This window comes from Geospiza fortis, unplaced genomic scaffold (genome assembly GCF_000277835.1).
Source record: "Geospiza fortis unplaced genomic scaffold, GeoFor_1.0 scaffold98, whole genome shotgun sequence".
Taxonomy (NCBI): domain Eukaryota; kingdom Metazoa; phylum Chordata; class Aves; order Passeriformes; family Thraupidae; genus Geospiza; species Geospiza fortis.
Window position 1 is genome coordinate 2666229 of NW_005054306.1, and position 18119 is coordinate 2684347.

An 18119-nucleotide genomic window follows, 5' to 3' on the forward strand; every position below is an offset into this window, starting at 1 on the left:
CTGCCACTCATCTCTAACTTCTGGGCTCTCCTGAGAAGGAGAATGGAGACAGAGCCAACAGCCAAATGGCTGCAGAGGCATGACAAGGAAATAAAATGCTAAAATGGAGTTAAACCTGCAAAAGAAGGAAAGACAAATAACAGACTCCCTAAATATGTTCTTGGCAAACAAACAGAGCCCAGAGGGAATATAGTCATTGATAGATAAGAGTGGAAAGGGAGTGACAGATGAACTTTAATATTGCTGCAGGCCTAAATGATTTCTTTGCCTCAGGGGAAGGGGGTGGGAATGAAATTTTAAAAGGTTCTCTCTGATTGCACTGGAGCAGATAATAAGGAGTAGCAGATCTACTGAAACTAAGCAGAAGTAGCAGACCCTCAAAGGTGCAGAGGAATGGGAATTATTTTAAAAAACAAACCACCTTCCACTACAAACAAGGAAAGGAGGAAGGCTTTAAGATACTTTTCTAAAAATCTAGGGCACACCAAGCAGGAGAAGAAGAGATGCACAGACAAGCAGGGGACTGGGAGAACACAACTACAGGATATGTGGGGCAGGGCAGGGTGTTGAGAAGCCACGATCAGCAGAGAGTTCTGCAAAGATCAGGCTCAGCACACCTGCTTGCACTGGCCGGTGCTGGCAGGACATGTCGGGCACCACCTGCCTGGTGTCCTCAGCCCCGTGCGGGGATGCGGCATCGCAGGTGCTCCTCGCCCGCTGCAGGAGCAGCCAGCATCCACCTGCACAAATATTAAATATTTGTCCGGGCTTTTCTTGCTTTGCCTCTCCTTTGTAGGTGAAACAAAAAGGCAGCTCGCTGGAAGCACTGAAACTTTCAGACTGAAATGTCCTCAAAAATTAGCAGGCAGGCTGTATTTGCTGAATACAGCGCTGAGGCTCACAGTGCCATCAGCAGCTCCTTTGCCTTGGGGCGGTGCTGGATCTGCCCCCCATGAACTGCTTGCAGCATTATTCTGGAAAAAGAGAAATTTCAACTCCCATGCCCCCAGATGTTTTCAGAAAATATGTGTACTAATAAGCAGGATTGCCACTTTAACAAAGACCCTCAGGTGATAATAATTAACTGCTAATACTGGATAATAAAATCTCCATAAAAATAACAAGCTACAGGGCAAGGTTAAGGTTATTATAGTGTGGTTGAACACACAATTCTTCATACTTGGGATAAAGGCTTTGTCTGTTATGTAAGCAAGCTTGGAAAGGTTTATGATGTCCTTGACCATTCCTTCTCTAATTTAAAAGCTTCAATTTGGCAAATGATGACAGAAAAGTGCATGTTTATCTGTCTGCAGCCCCAACTGGCTTTCTGAAATGAGATTTTATATTTTTTGCTCTTTTTATTCAGAATTTTTTAGCATAATCAAGGAGAATTAGGCATCAGGCTTCCGATCGCATTAATGAGAGCTTTGAGGTTTAATCTCATCCATTCCACTTGAAAGACATGTTCTGCTATGCACTGAGATATGTTTTATGATTATGGCTTTTTCCATGATATTTGCCCACCATGATAAATAAGGCAAGTTATTTTTCAAAACTATCCATAAATAAACAGGGTTGGTTTGAGGTTTCAGAGATAAATTCTTCCTCTTTTTAATGAGCCCGTCTCTGCCTCGTAAGTATACAAACTGAAGAGGATAAGAACAGAGACTGACATGCTCCACTTACTCATCTTTGCTTACTTGTGTTTCAGCAACATATAAATTATGCCTAGGAAGAAGAAAAACTCATGCACAGATTGTTAGGGACCTTGACGGCAAACCCTGTATGGGTTTGCACGTAGGCAAACCCTACACCCTACCCCTACCCTATCACCAATGGTAGACCCTAATCTACAATGGGTGATACCAGGACTAATAAATGCCTAAAAATTAGGAAAACTCCAACAACATAAATGAATCCAAAACCATTTTAATGATGATCACTGCATACATTTGTTTTAGGAAGCCTTTACTGTTGAGCTGGCCAAATGACCCAGAGACCTCAGAGGAACTAGGTTATGCAAGTGTCAAATGACTGTCACATAAAAATTACTAAGCTGTTTTGGGATGAGTTCTGTTAACCCCAGGTAGTATATGTAGCAGTTTCAAGTCTCTTGTGACTGCTTCAGTGGCACTCATGTCATGGATGCCTGGTTCAAAAGCAATCTCTCCCTCTTTGCTCCTCAAAGGGCTTTTAATGGTTTAAAGCCAGAGTAAAACAGGAACCTGTAAAGCTTATTGCATGACGACTCAGTGACTTTTTTGTTGATTCAGTTCTCGAAAAAAACCACGAGCCCTGTTTCAGCCTACCATTTAGTAACGACTGCGGATTTTGTGGGAAATCACAAAAAGAGAGATATAGGTGTCTCCTGAATTTTAGCTTCCTGCTCAGCACTACGCGGAGGTTTCATAAAACATTGGCCAAGACTGGGAAATAGTGACATTCAAAGTGTAAAACAAAAAGGGAAAGCAATGCAGCTGAACAAGCTTAAGAAGCTCTGATTTTAAGCTTCAGTCCCTTGAACATAGTTTCTGTCCCCTGATACCAGGGTATTTCTCCACAGAACACATTCTTATGCACAGAAGTTCTGTGTATTCTGAAAATTCACAAAGTATTCAGTAAGCCATCAAGTGTTCCAGAGGAAAAAAATCTTTGAAGGGTTACTATGTATGAATCTACCACCTCTGGTTGAGGAAGTCTTTGAGCCACAAATTCCTGAAGGCAGAGAGGGATGCACCACCATCTCTGCATTGGTCCCTTTCCTTGGGGCATGCTGCTGTTTCCTGCTGGAGACAAAGGCGTGTGGCTAGACAGACCTTTGCTCTGAGCTGCCCTGGCTCTTCACATGTGCTACAAACAGACAATGACTGATCCCAAGAAGAATGATCAAGATTTTTAAGGCAAGTAAGTATCAATATTGGTAAATCTTGGCTCCTCAGAGTGGCTAACTATAAAGCTTGGTGGAAGGGCCCCGGTTCTGCTAGGAGGCTCTAAGGAAGTGGTGGGAGAGATGTAAGTGAATCCTCTGCACAGTGAGCCTCTTGTCCTCCCAACACCTGATTATGCCACCTTGCGAGGCACTGAACAAGATCTGAAAGAAAATGGCTTTTCATTCCCTTTTCTTTGTAACTAAGGCCACCAGTTCCTAGTGACAAACTTTTACAAGCTGTTTGCAGTGTATTTCTGTACTATCCACTTTGCTTTGAGTAAAGTTGACTCTGTAAGTAAAGAATGAGATAATTACAAGAACCAAACACTTACCAGTGGTCTCTACAATAGACTAACACAGGGCTAAACCAGGGAAGCAAATGTGTAAAAATAATAGCAAAGTCAGTGATGGTTTTGGGTAGGTATTGAATATCTAAGAAGGCAAACTTAGATAAACAAATAAATACAGGGGTAAATACTTGTAATACATATTTTGGAAGAATAATGTTCTAAAATATTAAATACTGAAAGTTCAGGAACAAGAAATAATACAGATGTTGGGGAAGTGAGGAATGTGAAAGAATTAAGTAATGATTAAGAAAAGGATACTAGAAAGAGACTCTGGAATGGCTTCCAAGCAAGAATATGCAGAATCAACAGAAGCTTCCAAGGGAAATGCAAGGGCAAAGAGACAGTGTAATGATATAATGGTAGACAAAGGGGCTAAGAGAACCAGTAATCTTCTGCAAATATATCAAGATTTAAAAAAAATAGTACTAGAGTGGTAGTAGATTCCATTAATAAATGAGGAAAGGAAAAAATTAATGACTTTAAAATGGCTGAGACATTCAACTCCTTTGTTAGATCTGTCATCAGAATGAAAAATGCATACATGAAGTTTGAATAATTAGTAAGGGGTGAAGACACTGTTGGCATTACTACTGATAAAGACCTGTTGACTGAGAATTTGGAAAATGCAAACAAAGTTAACTGAAGTTCAGTGAAATAGCTAACCCATCTGATGAACTTGGGTAATTTCAAGAGGAAAAAAAGCATGACCACTAGGAACTGTAGTGGATGAGTGGAGCAAGGGCCCCAGCAAATGGAAACTGAACAAAAATACAAAGAAAGGGAAGAAGAATCATTGAATGCAGTGGTTTCCATGGCATTTCTTGAATTTGCAGATAAACTTCTTGTGACTTTGCTTCCTGAAGAATAAAAGAGCCTTAAGCCATGAGCTGAATGATTTTTAAAAACATATGTTTTGTTAAAGAGTCTTTTTCAAGCAAAATCTGGCTTGGTACGTAATTAAAGGGGCGGGATGGGCACAGAGCTAGGAAGCAAAACCTCTGGGTAAATGCTTTGAGGTAGGCACTAATATTTGGGTTTGCTCTGCATCACATCTTGTACCCAGCTGGTGTCACACAAATAACAGGTACCTGCCTGTAGGCAGTATAAATTTTTGGGAGGGATGCCTTATATATTAGTGTCCTTACATCTGAGCTGATAATAACAGGTGTGATTGCCACACAATTATATGTAATGCATATGCTTACATAACAACAGCATTACAAAACTTCCACCTTTTTACTTAATGGTGAACAGACTGATTTTGTGCTTACATAGGTTATTATTTCCCCTTCTAAACAGAAGCAGGAGTGGTCTAGATGGATTCCATCACAGAACCACCTTACTAATTTTCTTGGGAATTTGGGAATGAGTTAAGACTGCAGCACAGCAGCAGCATAGCAGCACACATTGCTAAATGGAAGGTGTTACATTACCACTTCTTTGGTGGTTTCCTTCAAGATAGGCCCCATTTCTGGTTGGGCTGGAGGTCTGGTGCCGCAGGCCAGTAGCTGAGGAGCCCCCTAAAGCCATGTGGGCAGGATGATGGCTGCAGGAGGAAGAGGAGCCTCCAGCAGGGCGTCCATCTGCAGGACTCTGGCGCACAGTGTACGTGGAGCCCAGGGCAGCGTCGGCAGGATCCACACTGTACTGCTTCCTGCTTGGAGCATCAGCCAGGTAGTCCTCAGGTATAACTGTCTCTGCTCAGGAAGACCAGACACAACATAAACAGCAGTAAAACAGAAACTTTTTTAATCAACCCTTGAAACAAAAAATTTTTTTAGCCAAAATTCCCATTTTTTTTGTCACAAAGTGTAACTCCATTATCAACTTTCTGTACAGACAGCTGGCCCCAGGAGAGGTCCTTGCTGAGAATTAATAGACAGTGAAGGGAAACACAACCATTCAAAGTCAGTAGAGTCACAAGAGGGACTTGATATGGCTTGATATGAGTCATCCGTGTCAGCTTACAATATTATTTTCTGTAAAATCCTGGGCCACTTAGCCCAGGTCCAATTGGACTCATGGTGCTCCTCAAATACACCAAGACCAGAGGATTGAAAGGAAGGAGACAGGGGAAGACAATGACACAGGCAGTTTGTTAGGTTCAAAATGCCTGGCAGTCAGTAGGAAGGAGTGAAGGTAATAAAGCAAAGCATTCTGGCTGCAATTACCAAAATTAATCAGAAGCATCCTCAGCTGCAGACATCCATCAGGCCCACTATTCCACAAGGATACAGGCTTGATGACTGATGAGCACACCCAAGGTTTTTCATGGACAGTTCTCTGTTATGTGTGAGTCACTTGGACCCGACTCAGGTTCAAATGTGCCAACATCACAGACAACTGCAAACCATTGCTATGATGGTTCCTGTCCTCTCCATTGCAATTTTCACACTATGTAGGAGCTAAATACCTTGCTTTTCAGATTCCTGGCAATAATCCAAATTTTGCACTTCAAGACCTATTTTGGAGACTTACACTCCCTTATGCTTGTCTAACACGCAGGCATGAGGCAGGTCTAGCTCCAGGTTTAACAGCACACAGGTATATTTTGCCATTTCCCCTCACATTTAGGCTCAAGTTTGTCACTGACATTTCCATGCCTGTGTCACTGACTTCCTCCTCCAGTTTCCTCATATCCATGTCTTTCCTATTTGCCTTTTTTTTGTCTTCACAAAACATGGCCACAGGTCTTCCTCCTCCTTTTTCTCACCATTCTCCCTACAAAACCAGCCCTTCTGTCACCCAGCCCAAGTATCACTGCTGGGATACAAGCAGAGCCTTTGGAAACCTCTATGAGATCCCAAACTTCACAGAACCCTGCTGGCAACCTGCGCTTTAGAGATTCCCACTGGGTGTTAACATCTGGCAGGCAGGGAGCCCCTAGATTAGAGAAGTGCCTTCCATTGCCCCATGACATTTTTCTGAGCTGTTGAAAAGGCCACTTTCCTCATCATGAGTATTCTCCCACCAGAGACATCAGAGCAGGGTGAAATTTCCCTCATGGTGTCACACATCAGCTTCCTGGCCTGAGCAACACTCTCCTCCTGATGTGTTATGCAGCCTTATTGAGTAACAAGAAGAATTTGTGCTGTAATTTATGCCATAAGACACAAACTCCATTGCTAATAGATGTTGAGGCTCTATATAACAGAGTATTCCTTTTAATTTACATTTTCACTCTTTTCCTTAAAAAAAAACCAAACCAACATTACTTGGAAGCTGTGTACCATAGTCAATGTTAAACAAACATGATTTATCTCAAAAACTCAAATACAAGTTGTGCCATACCATCATCTTGACTTGTGTGTCAGGCCACAGCACAGATTTTTGTTACATTGTTCTATTTTATTGCTTCTTTTAAATTTTGTCCCATTCAGGGCCAAGGCTGGACTCAGCATAAGGCAAACATCAAATTTGAAGGCAAGTTGCAAACGCGAAATTTTCTTGCTTTTGGGCATATGCCTTTGCAACTGCAAGTAACTTTCCTTTAGCAAGGCTTTTTTCCCTTAGATGATTTGGATTCTTACAGCATGCATTCAGGTGTCCTGCTGCTTTCTGCCAGGAATTTCTGAGCCTGATTCTCATACAAATACAGATAGGGTGTAATCCAACTGAATTCAAGGGAGTTCAGATAACATAACACATAAGAGAAATGGGCATCAGACACTCTGAACCTTTCCCCGTAACCTCCAACAGATGCCAAAATTATATAGTGATTGAGCTAAATACCTTGCTTTTCAAACTCCTCCCAATAAACCAAAGAAAATCCAATCAAGGCTCCTCATTCAAAGGAATTTAATTACTGTGTAGAACACTTGCAATAAAAGCCTCTTATGCATAAAGAAGATGGCTCTTTCTGCAGCATCCTGCCTGCACTGTATGGAATAATTATGCCTCTTGTGAATCATTACCTCTTTATTCCAGGAAAAGAATGCTCTTTTAATATGATTACAATATGAAGAAGACATAGACCATCAAAACAACAAACAGCACATTAAAAGAGCCCTGCTAAATAAACAGCATATAGCTTTTATTGCCATGGGTGTAAATTTCTCCAAAATTTTTGAGCAGACACCAGGGGTTTTTTGATGGATGTCTCAACAGTCTGTGTGAAATAAGACACGCACAGATATCACCTCCCTGTGGAAGGGAGAACACCCATGAATTGTGTACAAGGCTACAACAAGGAGCCAATCTCTGTCAGATCTCTTCCTAACTTTTCTTGATCTAGGTCAACTTATTTCACATCTCTGCTTTGGGCTCCAGAATGGGAATGATGCCTATTGCCATGGAACAAGCCAGAGCCTCCATTCATTACTGTATGAAACATCCCCCAGTGGAAGATGCTCTGGGAATTTGAAAAGTTATATGAATGTCTTCATGGGACCGAGGGAAGCAGGGATCATCTCAAGTGGCCCACTGCCCAAAAACCAAAAAACCCTGTGGAAGCTTTTGTGTTCCTATTTTTCCAGCTCTCTGTTAGTTGGCACCACAGAGAAGCTGCACGACTTGAGGTTCCACTGATGATGTGTATAAAAAAAAAAATCTGCATTTTGTAAGCTCCCAGAAAGCTTTGTAAAGTATATAGCCACCACAGCTTCTAATCCCACTTTGGTCAATTAGGGAAAAGACACTTTTTTTGAGACAATGGAAGAAAATATAAATTTCTATTGGGGTTGAAAACGCAACAGTTCATAAATCTGTAGCTTAGCCCTTCTGTATTGACTCACTTTCATATTTTATTTTGTAGGTAGTCACTCCCACACATTAGTGACAAACTAGTACACAATGCTTTAAAGCAGGATTTATGAGAAAGCTGCTTTGAGCTTTTGCTCTGAGCACAGCAGTCTCTGCTACAACTGCTCACCACCCTGAGATGCTTAAGCCACTTTGGCAGTTTTCCTTTCCATGAATGGTCCACAGGCAGCTGGATTGAAAAGCCCAAGGCTGTTACATCCAGCACACCTCAAAATGCATCAAAGGAGAGAAAAAAAGCATCAGGTGCCTTCCCAATTAAAAAAATGTGCATTTCCTTAGCTGAGCTTCTTAAAAGTAGCAGTCTGTAAGATTCCTAGCCAAATTCCTGAAGATGCGTGACCTTAGTCAGGTTATCTGTTAACTCTGGACCTCAGTTCTCCGTTAAGATGAAGGAAAACTCTTGTTTTGTCTCTCACTTCTGTCAAATGTTGAGTTCTTTGCCCCAGCAGTACTCATTTGCCACTGTGCAGTGCCCCATGGATGCATGCTGCATGTGTGACTGCAGAAAACAAACACTGGGCCTTTGGTAGCATCTGGGAATAGAGACACTCCAGAAGACAAAAGAATTGACTCTTACTGCACATTAGAAAAGCAAATGAAAATCAATTTCAAGTCAAGCAGGAAATGAAGACTAGTATATACACAGGAAAGATGATCCCTAGCTGACCTTTTCCTGAGCAGATCTAATCTCTTACTTTTTCTTCTACATCTTAAAAAAAGCCCAAACTTAGTTTGTTAGAATCTCTCCTACAGGCAAAATCTATTTGTACACCCCAGAGACACTCTATTCTGCCTTCTCTGCTCCCAGGCCAAACATGTCTTGCACCACTTTCCTCACCTGCTGCTACTCCCACATCACTGCTCGTGTTACATCTTTCTCTCCCTTTACCTCTCTCAGCCTCCATTCCCTTATACCCCCCCCCATGCTTTTCCCTCTGTTCTTCCCTGTCACCCCCTCCTCCTTCTCTTCTGCCATAATACCACTATCTTGACTTATCTTTTCCCATTTTGCCAGTTATTTCCCTATCTCTCTTTTCTACTTTCCCTCCTCCCACACATATCATTTTCATAGCCACTTTCTCCCCAGGCTCTTCCCCTTCCACCCATCTCACACTTTCATTGACCCAGATTTCCCTTTCCTGGTACTCCCATGCCTTTTGCTGGGTTCATCCCCAGATCGCTGCTTGGACAGCAGAGCCCAAGGTCAGGGCAGTGAAGTGGGACCAGAGTCCCTTTCCCAGCTAACAGACCATATCCTGCACAGCCATCAAGTGGCTGCATCTGGGTGAAGGCTGCCTGGGGCACTGCTGGAAACACTCCCTGCTCTGAGCCAGCTGGACACTGATCCCCAAGCCAGCAAGGTCCCCTTTTACACACCAGTAGCTTCCCAGGACAACTGCCCTTCTTTCTAGGACAATACTTTAATGTTATTTCATATCCTTTTACTTTACCACCTGCAATGCTCAATCATTTGTATTTTCTTTAATTAAATTCCCCAATAATTTATTTTCCTCACAGTCAATACAGATTTATTTCTGTCTTTCTTTTCTCTGCCCCCACTATACCTTTTTTGTGTCGTCTCCTATTCCTCATATCATTTAGTGATGGGCTTTGTCCTCTGACCCTTCTCTGTACCTTTTAAAGTGCTACCATATATTGTCTATAATGGGTTGACCAGATGTGAACTCCATATTTTAAGCAGCATGATATCATAGCTTCCTCAGACCTCTCCTTTCTCATAGCCAGGGCCAGTCTTTTTTTATCTCCCAGTCATTTTGAGAGGAGCCAGCCACAGTGTCAAATTCCTATCGAGAGGCTCCTTCTTGGTATGGTTTTATCTTTGCCTCAATTTTACAGTTCCTAAGCCTGGCTCCTGCTCCCTGCACAAGGATGGCATTTGCCCTGTCAGGGAGATGGGAGGGGTGAGGGAGGAGTGGGGGAAGGGGGGAGGGGACAGGTTTAAGCAGCAGCTTAGAAACCCTGCATCTCAGCCTTCATGAAGAGAAAAATAGAAGTGGGGAAACACAAAAAGCAAATGCTGAAGTGTAGGAGGAAGTCCTTCAGATGAGTTTAACCATCAATTCAATCTAGTGTAAGCCAGACAGGGAGAGAGCAGAAAGGTATAAACAGTATTTAAGATTATGAAAGATATGCCTTGGCTCTGAACTGCTATCTTCTGTTTTAAACATCAACTCTTAAAGGATTTTAAAAGATTTTTTTCTGTTCCTTCCAAACAGCCTCACACATTTCAGTCCAGTCAGGAATATACCACAGTCCTTATCTTCCCTGCAGTTTGAGCCTGCATGCATCTATCTAAAGATAAGAGTCTCCTGTGATAGATTAAGACTTTCCAGCTCTGGCTGCTGTGATTTACTCTGGGATTACAGCACCAGCCCATTCCTTTTAGCTCCGTTGCCCATCCAGACATGCAGCACAATGAAAATATGATGTCACCCCTTAGCAGATGTTTCTGCACCGTGTCAGCACCACTCTCTGGTGCATGCATCTGCCCCCTACACAGCTGGGCAGGGACCAGGCCTTTTCCACACCAACCCGTGGCTGGACAAGGAAAACATTATGGGGAGTGACATCTGGTCTGTAGCAGCAGAGCCGAGCTGCTCGCTGCCTGCCAGGGCGGAGTGGCATGGAGACATCCCCAGGGAGCCGCAGCATCCCTGAGGCTGCTGCAGAGAGGCAGGGAGAGAGCAGGCAGCCCAGGGCATCCGCCAGCAGCAGCCAGGGCTGTCACACCTGCGGTTTTTAGTCTATGGGAGAACATTTGCATGGGTTATAGGAACACACAGTTGCATCCACAGGGGAAAAAAAGGGGGGGGGTTAGTAGTTAGTCAGAACAGGAAAATGTAAATATGCCTCATTCACTTGTGAATGCAGATATTATGAACACTGAAACTATGGTCACACTGTGGAGATAAAACCTGAAATGAATTCTCCAGGGTTTAGTTTGAAGCTTTACTGCACCATGTATCATCTAGCTGTGTCCTAGCTGCTAAAAAATATTTTGCAGTAACTGAAATGCTGAGTCCCCCAAGGAGAAGCTGCCAGTCAGTTAACATCAAGAATCTAAATTTTTTAGAGAATTTTCCAAAATCCAATGCTGTCCTGATTAGGTCTTCAGCATAAGCAATTTTTTTTCATTATTTAAACAATTTCCCTTGAGTGTTTGCAGCCCAGACAACAGCCACATTGTGCTTAATGCAGTAGAACTAGGGAATGACACCAGCTGGGAACAGATCAACATGGTTTTATTGTCCAAACTGAATAAAAAGATAGAGTAAATTCAAATGCTAGCTGCTGACAAATATATTAGATTTAATAATAAAAGGTGCTCATGTGAATAAATAACCCATTGAGGAATTTTTTCCATTTTCAAAGTGCTTGGGGAGGATTGAGTAAATGCATTTTGTTACAACAGAGAGGTTTTAGTCCTATGTTACAGCACAGGCAAATTGTTTAGGCACATGCATGAGTGCAGGCAAAGGGAATTCAATGACACAGGGATCTAGGCTGTAATAAAAGTCTTCCTTTGGTCTCTTCCACCTGATTTCAGACCTGCTCCTCCTCTTTCTTCCCTCCTCCCCTGCCTTTATGTTATACCGAAGTGTACATCATGAAAAGAAGATTTATCAGGGCTGTATGGTTTTGTGTCTCAGCGCAGCAATGGTTCTGCCATGGCAGAGGGAGGTGGGAGAGGCTGCGATCGATCTTTTCCCTTTCCAGCTTCTAGCAGTAGCTGGAGGGGTTTTTCTGTCAGGGTAGTTTATAATGCACTCTGTATCCCTATAAATCAGCGTTGATAGAAGTCACAAAAAAGCTGTATACAAAATAGACTAGATGAAAATGACTGTGTTATTTGAAAATTTCAAGGTATTTTCTCTGCAGATGAAGTACTTAGTGCATTTCTGTTTTGCTACCACCATGATGAATGTCCCTTAATCATATTGCTTAGTACTGGCTTAAAATGTCTAACAGTAATTTTTTTATTGTTTGAAAAACAAATAATTTGAGATACAAGAAGTGACGTGTCTACAGCAAAATGCAGTGACTGCAAAATAAGCTGTGTTTGCTCATTAATAAATATAATATTCTCATCCAGAAATTGCGTAGAATAGTACATATAAAGCATGAGCCTGTGCACGTGTTTGTATGCGGGTATAAGATCTTTTATAAAGTCTTTTCTTCATTTCTCCCTGCCCAGTGCTGCTGCTTTGCTGAACTTTCTGATATTTCTTCTGCCTTTCTGATATTTCTTCTGTCTTTCTGATATTTCTTCTGTCTTTCTTTCTCGTATAAGTACAACATATACGAGCCCTGAAGTCTTAGTTCCCCTTCACAAAACCTTTCTTTTCCTGTCTTCTTTGCTTCTGCTTCTGACATCCCTGGCTGACTTCAATCCCAGCAGCTAGGAACTTGCCAATTCCCCTTTGCTGAGCCTTTTTATCCCCTCCTCTTTCCATGCTCCTACAGAGCCAGCTTCCCCCCACATCACTGTGCCATGTTGCTGGTGAGCTGGGCTTACCCCTGGGACCCCATCCTAGGACTCATCCCCAGCCTCACTGCATTTTCCTAAAATCCGGCTTCTCTGATGAAGCCACTGCCACCTTTTTGTTTAAGTCATGTTTCCATGAAGAAACCCACCTTAAAGTACCTGATTCCCTTCCCCAAGCCACCATTTGCAGCTTATTTTCAGTTGGAGGATGTAATTCTCTTGCCCAGCTGCTGGTGGTGCAACTCCTTGCCTTGCACCCTTACCTTGCTCACTGCTGTCCATGGCCAGCACAAACACCAAACTGCATGTCACCACCAGCAATTTGCTTCTGGTACTCTCTTCATTGCTTTAATCCCCTGCTTTGCACTCATTTTGCCAACAAATTAATGTTCTTCAGGCAGATGCTGCAGGTTACTACTTTCCTAAAGGCATTTTGATGTACTCTGTATAATTACTGCAAACAAATAAATCCTAAGGAACTTGGGAACCCTGTTGATTAAAAAGTGGCCAAGATTTTTCAAGAAAACCAGTGGATGATTTCCATGGAAATGCCACTGTGTGTGGGGTTCCATTTGTTTTGTAGTGAACTGGGAAAGGATAGAAAGAAACAGAAGACAGATAAAGACAGATAAGGGAGGGATGACGATAAAAGGCTAAAAAAGAGACCAACATGAGGAATGTGAAAAACTGAGCTGAAAAACTGAACATCCAAGCAAAAATCAGTAATGTCCTGTGGAAAAAATTCTGAATCTTGTTTGAAACCTGTCATATTGAAGCAGCCTAAATACCAGATTCCCTTTCCCCACTCTCAGCTTCCTGCCATGGAGGTGCAAGCCCAGGCCTTGCCATAGGCACCACAAACCAGGCAGTCCCAGAAGCAAGGGCCCTCTCATCCAGATTCACAAGCAGAAGTTCCCTTTTCTTCCAAAAACTTTCTTGTTTTACTTAATAAGTGCTGGATTTTGAGGTTCACCCTTTTTCACACTCGAATCTTTGAAAACCAGGTGAGTCATATTGACTTATGCTTGCAGCACTTGCAGAGGTTTCCCATCACCACTTCTGGCTTGTGGCCCACTCATGTGACTGCTTGAAATACTGGTATACTGGATCACAGGTATCTGGATCAATATTTTAGAAGTTCAGGATTGAAAATTCCTGTTTCAACTTTAATTTAAACTATTTAAAATAAAAGCCTGGATTACTAGCTTCAGACATCTCCTAGAGGAATCATATAGCTCTAGGGAGAAGGTCTTAACCAGTTAAAACAAAGTTAAAGCTAAATCTGGGGCTAAAACAGAGTAACAATCACATAATTTACCTGACTAGGGCTCTGAAAGTGTCCATGCTTCCTCTACATGACTGCTGGTAAAGCTTGAATTAAATGCATACACCCAGGGGTATTCTTTTCTGTAGTGGATATGATCTCATCCATCATGCTTCATGCATTTATGCCCATCATTTCATCCACTTTCCTTATGCATACCCTTTGATATGGAGAAATAAAGCATCCTTAAATTCTATTTCATAGCTTGGCTCTCTTTCCCAACCTCCATGGCTGCAGCCCAGGCAATATCCAGCACTGTTGGTGTCTGTGCCACGGCACTGAGCACATCTTGGGCTGAAGGACAAAAAGGCCTTCGGGCTTTTCCTCACTCATTGCTGAGAGCAGAATGCCTACCCCCTCCAGGGGTAGCTTTTCAAAAGGAATGAACTTCCTTGCAGCCCCTAAAGTCAGTGAAGGTAAAACAGCCCGGCAGAATGTGGGAAGGAGGATTTCCCTGGGGCTGGCTGCTGAAGAGATGTCTGCTTGCAGCTTCATTGCTTAGCATCCAAAAGAGATACAGTTTCATAAAATTAAAGGAAAAGAGTCTTCATTGTGAGTTAGCAAACAATAATCTCACAACTTAAAGGTCAGAAAGTTCCATTTATCCAATTCTGCCAATTCTATAGAGTCCAGGCAAAATACATCACAGCTGAATTTTCTCTCTTCCATCCATCTCTTATTTTTCTTTCTGCCAGGGTTTGCTCCTTAGTGTACATCAGGACCTCAGCACCAGGGTCCTTGGTTGGATGCCTTGCCTTGTGGCCATTTGTGTCAGGTGGGGAGGGAAGGAGTGAGGGAGGGAGGGAGGGAGTGAGGGAGGGCGGAAGGCAGGAAGGCAGGAAGGCAGGCAGGAAGGAAGGAAGGAAGGAAGGAAGGCTATCCCAGCCTTTCTCAACTGCACTGCAGGCTTTGCCATCAATCCAAAAGCCCCAAAGACCATATAAACTTTTTATATTATACTTTGTTGTGGCTGGATGTCTCTGCTCCCTCTTTAAGAGTGACCTTAATGTTTTATTTATTGTTTAAAGGATAATGATCATGGTAGAGGAATATATGAGGCAATAAATGGCCTTTGCAGGTAATTAAATGCTGAGGAGCACTGAAGCTATTGATAGCCATAAAAGCCATTTATTCTGAGTATGCTGAGAAGCCAGGAGTGCTGTTCCTCATAGCATGCAACAAGACAAGATTAAACAAGCCATGGTACTAGAAAGGGGAAAGACAGCATTTTTCTTACTCTCTCAGGGCTTGAAACTTCTGAGCTGCTGTTTATTTGGTGCTTGCAACAGAAAATATTGATTGTAATAATATGTGGTTTTCTATCATATTATTCCTTTTTTCCTAGCTGTTTTAGAAGGGCTTTGCACATGTTGGCAAGAATTATTGCCCTCCTTTGACACATACTCAAATAAAGGTACAGCAGGGAAGAGTGGCTTGCCCACATAGTCAATAGCAAAGTCTCTTATAAAAATCCAATTCCCAGGCCAGTGTCTTGCCTACTTAGTCACACTGCTATCATGCATTGCTATTGTGCTTGTCATACCAGCTTTTCAAGGGCTTGTGGATAGGAAGAGCCCACCTTCCTACAGACAGAGGCACTAGCATCCTGCTGTGCTTCTGCTCCATATAGATCCCTACTTCCAGCCAGTGCAACAAGAAGAGAAGCTGTTCTCCTGTGGATAGTGGTAGGGAACTCCATATGGTTCCAAATTTGACTTAGCCATGGGGAGAACAGCAAGCCTAGGGACCTTATTCACAGGCTTTCCCATCTTCCTCTGTGATAAAAACAATACAGGGTGGCCACCAAAGTTCTTGCATAAAGTTTTGCTGCAGCCACATGCAGTCATGCTCCATGTAACGGTCTAACAGAACAAAATAGCCAAAACCCAAGGTTTGGGACAGAAAGAGCAAGGAAAGGATCGACTGATAGGGAAAGCTTATCAAACTTAATGCTTCCCACATAAAAGAAAGACTTCTCCCATTTCTGTGCCCACCATCAGACTAGCCAGAAGTTTTTTAGTTTCCTCTAAACATGGTTTCCTCTGAAGAATAATCTAATATCTCATAGGTGCATGTCAACAGTGTGTAGGTGTCCTAGAAATGTACCTTTCTCATGCTCCCATCCAAGCCTCCATCAGCTGAGCATGAGACAAATGATGAAATCTGAATTCAGAGTGGATACACTTTACGGGATCTCTGTTGGCTTCCCATCATTTAGCCCCTGTCCCACTTCACAGGGTTTTCTGCACAGGCCACCCAGGTCTTGCCATCATTTAAGCTCAAACTGTTCTGCTGCTCCCATGGACAATTTTGGCGTGCAGGTTCAGAGGTGCTTTGAACCCAGGTGCTGTGGTGACAGATAACATCTCAGGATTTGCTGCAATGCAGACCAGAAGCTGGGCATTTCCCAGGAGGCCTGGGAGTCATCCCACAACTGCTCCCCACAAATCACTCTCATGAGCCAGAAGGTCCCTTCACAGCTGAGAAAGAGTCCCGGGGAATGTCTCATGTGAGGCATGAGACAGGTGAGGGCCCATGGCAAGGCAGGCAGAGCGTGGGCTCAGGTGCAGGGAGGGTGATGCACAGCCAGCAAGGCTCATTGCAGCTCTAAGCACAGCCTGATGAGTGTGCACTTCCTAGGCATGTAAAACACAGTTGTAAGTGATATGTGCGTATGTCAACAAATCCCACCTGGCCTGTACACAGCCATTAGCATCTGGCAGCTTGCTGTGAGCACAGGTGAGTTATGGCTTAGGGGCATGTGCTCTGGGGCAAGGTTAAGAGGTGACTCCTGTGTGGGGTAAGTGGATTAATATGGCTGGACACGATGCTGGTTTCTCCTCTCCCTTCTGATGGTGTAAATCAAGGGTAACTGCACCAAAGTCAATATCTGGATTAGATTCATTGGTGCAAAGGGGTTGAAAAGCACATGATTTTAAAAGAAAGGACATCTCGATTACAAGATGGGGAACAGAAACAATGAAAAATGTGACTGCTTTGTGTGGCTTCCTGTGGTGTTTTTTCATGGCCCTGCTCCTTCCACGAGAGCTTTATCCCAACAGGAGCCCTCACAGACCCATCTGCAGCAGAGCTCCTACTCATCACTGGCCCTCCTTGTTTCTGCGCTGTGGGGAAGCCCTGACTTTGCTCTGTGCAGCAGAGGAACCCCCAGGCTGACCTTGCTGCAGAAAAATGCTGTCTCCTGGGGGGATGGAAGGAGATTTAGGCAATGCAGCATTAAACATAGCCTCAGTGCCTCAATCCAACCTGCCTTGAACACTTCCAGGGATGCAGCGCCCACAGCTTCTCCAGGCAACCTGTTTCAGTCGCTCACCACTCTCACAGTAAAGAATTTCTTCCTCATGGCTAATTTAAACCTACCTGACTAGCCCAGGCTGCCCAGCCCATGCTGCTTCTGGGGGCTATTGATTGCACACACACATACACACCCCACCCCACAGTGGGAGACCCAGGAAAGAAGCTTTGCCTACACCCACATCCCTTGTCTATTCTGAGGGAAAAATAATGTTTTGCCCATCCTCAGTGTCTGGGGAGATCCAGTGAGGATGGTGTCAGGGACATCTGCATTGGAATTTTGTGGGAGTGGAGATGCTCAGAGTGTAACAGCAACTGAAAAAACTCAGGTTGTGGAATTGCCTTCTCTCACACACAGCCCTGCCGTGAGAAACTAAATGCAAATGTACATGCAAATTAAAATGCAAATGCAAACGCAAATGCCAGGCCTCCTGGGCTGCACTCCTCGGTGCTACAGAAATCCCTTGACCTCTCAGAAGCATTCAGCTCGCTGCAAATGTCCTAGTGGAGAGGAAAGAAAAATACTGCTTTTCAGTCTGGGCTCTGCCTTTCTTCCCCTATGTGTAAGAGTGGCAGTTGGATTTCTTTGTACAAAAAGATTATTTCTGCACCGTGTGCACAGCCCTCTCCCATTTTGGTGAGCAAAGCACACACTGAGGGTATTCTTAGTGAACAAGTGATTCAAAAATCATGATTGTGGACACTAAAACATCCTTCTCTCATCTGCCAGCATGTATCTGCCATTAAATTGAATGCACGAGAGAGTGTCCTCCCCAAACATCCACAGTGTTGTTAATAAAAGAAAAGGAAAAATTTTTTAAGTCAGGAGAAAGACTGCAGGTGAAATGAAGGCTCATGCCCATAATTTACATCTTCCTTTTTTTCTAAACTAGCTTTTGCAATGCCATAGTAAGGGCCCAGGGCAGCTTCCCA

General features: G+C 43.2%; 1 protein-coding gene across 1 annotated transcript in view; it reads right to left on the bottom strand.

Annotated features, from left to right (window-relative positions):
- Positions 1-18119, bottom strand: part of SCML4 (Scm polycomb group protein like 4) — a 64668-nt gene that overhangs the window by 7974 nt on the left and 38575 nt on the right. The window contains exon 6 of the mRNA XM_005418414.2: positions 4713-4976. Within this exon, the coding sequence (XP_005418471.2) occupies positions 4713-4976 (264 nt within the window). The remainder of the gene's footprint in view (positions 1-4712; positions 4977-18119) is intronic.